Genomic DNA, 6015 nt, shown 5'->3' on the forward strand with positions numbered 1-6015 from the left:
TATATATATATATATATATATAATTCAGTACAGAGTCTCACTACATAGATCAGACTCATACTGATCCTCTTGTCCCAGCCTCCCTAGCACTAGGATTACAGATGTGCACCACCATGTCTAGTTTAGGAATCAGTGCAGCACTCCTGGGGTTCTGGAGCCAGCATGGCACGTGGTACTGGGGGTTGAACTCAGGTCCTTGCATTTGCCAGGCAGGTGCTTAGATAGCCAATCTATCTCTCCAGCCCCATCATTCTATATTTTAATGAAGTTTACCTAATTGTGACACAAAAACATCGTTATAATTCTTACTCCCATCAGCAGTGTATTAAAGCACCTATACCAACAAAGTTTCATTTTCAAGCCAAATAATGCAGATTTCTATATCTCTTTATGTTATAAAAGGGACCTTATTTAATTCTAGATCCTTAAGAAAATATGCAACTCTTTTTTCTACTTTTCCCAGATTCAAAGTTAGCTTGGCCTGCTTCAAAACCATTCTACTTGGGTAATTTGAAGGAGATGACAAGAAGCTTAATATTTACTATAGCCTCCTGGATTTGAGAGGAAAGATTTGGAGAAAGAACTTTAAATGGCAGGAGTCCAGTGGGAACTGTCTGTGGGCAAGACAGGTGAATCCACGGGCTCTTTCCTCCATGTTGATGCCAAATCACAAAGGCCCCATGGATGGGAGGACACTCTAGGAACTTTTGTTTCTCTTTTTGTTCTCTTTCCCCAGATGAAAACTGAATATATTATATGTCCTCTTTATCCAAAATTAACATAGTGTATACACAGGCCACTTGGAGATATCTCACTTTTTAAAAATTTGGTGGATCAGAAAGACCTTAAAGACACAAATAAAGAGAGGTATAAAATAACAGTAGCTGCCAAATTTTAAATACATGAATGTCCCGGCAAGTACACTAAGCACTTGAAAGTGCACATTATCTTGATTTCTTACAACAGCTGTAGGTTTAGTCTCATTTTTCATTTAAGAAAATTAGTGATAGAAACACGTTTTGGGGCCAGTGGATGGATCAGTGGAATAAGCACTTGCCTGGCAAGTTTAGGAGCCTGAGTTCAATCCCTGGTTCAGCCAAAAAAAAAAAAAAAAAAAAAAAGGAAAGAAAAAGAAAAAAGCAACACATGTCTTGCAGAGTTGAGTCATGATCGTTGTGGCTCCAACACCCCTACTGCTTCAACTGCACTGCTGTACAGTATAGTACGCTGCCGTGCACATCACCCTATGGAAAGTAGTTGATTCCCAAGTAGGGAAATGTTCATATGACTTTGTATTGTCATTTACCAGCTGCGTGACTGGGTAATCTAACCTCCCAATGTCAGTTTCTTCTTCTGAAAGTGGGGTTATTAATAATATTCTGTTTTAGGGTTGTGGGGTAGTTAAATGAATAATTATGTATCATCTTAAATTGGTGCCTGGCATATGGCAAGGAAAATGCTAATTGTTCATATTATCATCACCATCATCATGGTAGTTGATGTCAGCTTACCCCTTCCAAGGGTTTAGTTGTTGAAAATTGTCTGAACTAAGACTCCATAATAAATATTCTTAGAGTTTGGAGCTAGGACACCTTGTAAAGCTATAAAATCAGACACTCATCGTCAACCAATAGTACTCTCTGTTAGGATAAGGTTCAAACAGGAGTGCAAGACAAGAGTTACATTAAGGGCAATCAGTCATTCCTTACCTCTTATATGTAGTTAGGAAACAAAGTAACTCACATCAAGTGCTTTGATGCTGCATGGATTTATACAAATGCAGGCATGGTAGATGGTGGGTGTAGACTGACCCAGTTAGAGCAGACCTCCTGCAGGGACTGGGACTTGAGTTGAGCTTTACAAAAAGGCAAGATTCAGGTGGTCCAGAGGAGACCTGAGGGGTGGGGTGGAGGCAAGCCAAGAAGAGGAGAACTGACCGGAGGAGCCAAAGACCACGAGTAGAAACAGCAGCAAGAAGCAAGGTGTGAATTTGGTTTATTTTAGATGTATTTCTAAAACAGGAGGCAGATAATTTTCATTTAATCCAGTCAGTCCAAAGTCAGAAAATGCATGGTTGGCAAATTGTCACTCTTGTCACTACTTTCTCAAAACCATTTGAAAATGGTTTCATCCACTTTGTAAGAATTCTGTCACTCTGGCACAGTGAGGAACGCGCAGCGGAAGCACATTCTCGCAGCCCATCAGATCCTCCATGAGCAAACGGAAACCATGCTCCAGCAGAGCTTTGCTGAGCCACAGCAAGGTGAGCTCTCAGAGCCTGGCGAGGGGACTGAAGAAGAAACTCAAAATGAGAATGACAGCTAAGGTGAGTCTGTTTTCTATCAGGAAGGAAGCAGAGAGAGGAGGAGAAACTGCATCGTTCAGCTTTGTGCACAGTTTGAACAGATTGTTCCTTGTTAAAGACACCGAAACATTTCCATGTCACCTGGCCCATGCCACCCAGGTCAGGGCAATTTTAAAGTTGATGCCCTAGCAATTGGGCTCTTGAGAGCTAGACATTTACAAATCTCACTCCACAGGCCAGAATCTCTTATAAACTTTCTGTTAGCCATTAATAATTTGTTTTGAATTCCTCCCATTCTAGGTGCAGTTTACCACTCAGCTGTCATTTTTATCCTAAGTAGTTAAAGTTTCTTAGTAATGTAATTAACACATACCACCTTATCTGCCAGGTTCCCCAGAGTGCAGAGCTAGAGTCAGCTGCAAGGAAACTTATGAGAAGAGGAAAGGCTGGGAGCACATTTTCTGTTCCTTTATCCTGCATGTTCTCTCATGTTGGGGAAAGGCATTGAGGGTTGGGGAAAAAATGTGATGGTATATTTGACATAAATAATTCTAGGAAAATGTAATGGGCATTTATAAAATATCAAACCTAGCAACTACAGAATGCATATTCTTTTAAAGTACATACAGAACATTTACAGAAACTGACTGTGCTGGGCAGTAAAGGAAGTCGCAACCAATTTTCAAATACTATTGTTAAAATGATACAATGGGTGTCCTATGATTTAAAAAAATATAATGAATCTAGGAATCAATGAGATCATTCTAACATTTGGAAATTAAGAAGTATATTTGTAAATAACCTATTCATAAAAAAAAATCAGTATAGAAACTAATTGAGAAAGTCCAAAATGTCATACATCAAATTTGTAAAATATTGCCAAACTAGCTTTTGGGGAAATTTGTACTGTTAAAGGTATTTATTGGAAAATCTGAAAATGAGATTGAATAATCCTTTTCCAGAAATTTAAAAAGGAGGGATGGCCAAATAGCTCAGTGGATTAAAGCGCCTACAAGCAGGTACAGGCTCCAGGGTTCAATCCCTGGGCCTGCTGTGCCAGCTCCACCCCCAGGACATGCTGAGATGGCAATGGAGACTGGGTGTGGTGGCACGTGCCTATTATCCCAGCACTTGGGAGGCTGTAAACAAGAGAATTACTATGATTCCAATCTAGTAGTGAGACCCTACTCACTAGTAGTGAAACCCTACCTGGTTTCTTGAACTTCCCAACCTACATAATATGCCACATTAAGCTTAGTAATGTGAAAACATAAGAAATTATAAAACACTCTGGCAAAAGTAAGTACAGAGTTAAATTCAGAATATTCTTGGTTCTGTAATATTGGTACATAAATCACTTATGTCTTTAATAAGAAGTTGAAAGGCATAGCTGTTAAAATAATCATAGCCACAATAATGCATTAAGAGCTAACCACTATAAAAAGATGTAAATGGTAATAATGAAAACGTAAAATGTTGAGGAGGGTGGAGTAAGAGTATAAATTTTACATGTGTGATTAAGATTATTACTAGTTTTCAATAGCCTGTGATAACTATGCTTTTTTGTAAGCATATAGTAATTTTAAAGGAAAAACATCAGATACACAAAAGGTGAAAAGGCAAAAATCAAAATATATTTCTAGAGAAAAATAATCTAATTCAAAGAAAAACAACAGGAGAGAAGAAAGGAACAAAGGTGCTATTAAAAAATCAGAAAAGAATGAATAAAATGGTAGTAGAAATCCTTACCAGCCAGACATGGTGGGACATATTTGTAATCCCAGCACTCAGGGTCTGAGGCAGGAGGATGGCCACCAGTTCAAGGCCTGCCTGGAATACATAATGAATATCCAAGCCTGAGCTTCATAGTGAGGCTTTTTCTGAGAGAGCGAGAAAGAGAGAGAGAGAGAGAGAGAGAGAGAGAGAGAGAGAGAGAGAGAGAGAGTCAGACAGACAGAGACAGACAGACAGAGACAGAGACAGACAGAGGAAGAGAGAGACAGAGACAGAAAGAGACAGAGACAGAGAGATACCGAGAGATACAGAGAGACAGAGACACAGAGAGATCTTTGCCCATGAATAATTACCTTGAATATAAGTAGATTAAATTCTCCAGTCAAACAACAAAGTAGTTTAATGGATTAGAAAACAATGAACTCAGATCCCAGTATGTGTTGCCTACAAGAGACACACTTCTGTTTAAAGACCCTCATAGGATGGGAATGAAGAGGTGAAGACATTCAACGTAAATGCAAACCAAAATACAGCAGAGATTGCTACACTTAAGTCAGATAAAAGAAACTGTACATCAAAAACTATAAAAGGAGGGAGCCAGGGAGATGGCTCAGTGGAATAAGCACTTTCCTGGCAAGTGCAAGAGCCTGAGTTCAATCCCTGGTTCCGAAAAAAAAAAAAACCCAAACAAACTATAAAAGGAGACAAAAAAAATGTTAACTTATTATATCTTTAATTCATCAAGAGACTAATATAATTATAAATACATATACACCCACATTGGAGCACTCTAATTTATAAAACAAATATTGGTAAACATGAAGGGAGAGATGCACTGTAATTCTAAAAGAGTAGAGGATTAAAGCAACCTGCTCTTAGCAATAGAAAGATCATTTAGACAGAAAATCAATAGGAAAATACCCACCTTAAAGTGCACTTTAGTGTGAGAGTGTTCAAATGTGTTCAGCCTGAGGGCCACACACAGCCTCGGGCAACTAGTAATGTGGCCCAAGAATTTCATAAACTGTTATGTGATTGTTAAAAATATTTTTATGACTTTGTTGCATGGTGCTTGCTCATGGGCTGTGTAGGTAACTGCAGAAGGCTGTCCAGGGTAGGACAGAGTGCAGTGAGGCAAATAGAAACTGACACATGGTTCATGTGTTTGTGAAACTTAGAGAGTAAAATGCAATAGTTACCAATAATAGTATTTCAGTCTCCTTACACACTTGTGTGCCTGTGATGACAAGAATTCTTGTTAAGCAAATGTGTAAGTTTGTATTTAGTTTAATAACTTAGGCTCATTATATGATTTTATAGGGATAAATTAGTAAATTAAAATACGAACAGGACATTTGTTATTTATATACATTAACTATGTTATACGTTTTATATGTGACCCAATGCAACCCCTCTTTATTCAGTGCTGCCCAGGGAAGCCAAAGAGAGAGACAACCATACTTGAGACCAAATGCAGTAGGTCTAACAGGCCCATACAGAACATTCTATCTAACAGCTGCAGGATACACATTCTTCAATAGCACAAACAGATTATCCTCCAGGATAAGTTATATGTTATGTCATAAAACAAATCTTAACAAATTGAAGAGGATTGGAATCATATCAAATATCTTTTCAATCACAGTTACACAAAACTGGACATCAATAGCAGGAGGAATTTCAGAAAGTTCACAATTACCTGGAAATTGAACAACATGCTCCTGAATACCCAGTAGGTGAAAGAAGAAATAAAAAGTTGGAGTGAGATGACCCGGGGCCGCGGGATCCTGGATAGACCCAGAGCGCAGGCCCGACGAGTGAGTGAGATGACCCAGGGCCCGCAGATCCTCATTCGACCCAGAGTGCAGGCCCAGCACAGAACCCTTCAGCAGAACTCCCTGCAAAGAGGCTAGAGGCAAGACCCACCCAGCTGATTCAGGAGCAGAACATCTTGCCAGAGAGACACAAAGGGTTCA

The 6015-nt window shown here is 39.1% G+C and overlaps 1 protein-coding gene across 1 annotated transcript in view; it reads left to right on the forward strand.

Moving 5' to 3' along the window:
• Positions 1-6015, forward strand: part of Maats1 (MYCBP associated and testis expressed 1) — a 63355-nt gene that overhangs the window by 46538 nt on the left and 10802 nt on the right. The window contains exon 17 of the mRNA XM_004633331.2: positions 2165-2326. Within this exon, the coding sequence (XP_004633388.1) occupies positions 2165-2325 (161 nt within the window). The 3' untranslated portion in view covers position 2326. The remainder of the gene's footprint in view (positions 1-2164; positions 2327-6015) is intronic.

This window comes from Octodon degus, unplaced genomic scaffold (assembly GCF_000260255.1).
Source record: "Octodon degus isolate 3935 unplaced genomic scaffold, OctDeg1.0 scaffold00053, whole genome shotgun sequence".
Taxonomy (NCBI): Eukaryota; Metazoa; Chordata; class Mammalia; order Rodentia; family Octodontidae; genus Octodon; species Octodon degus.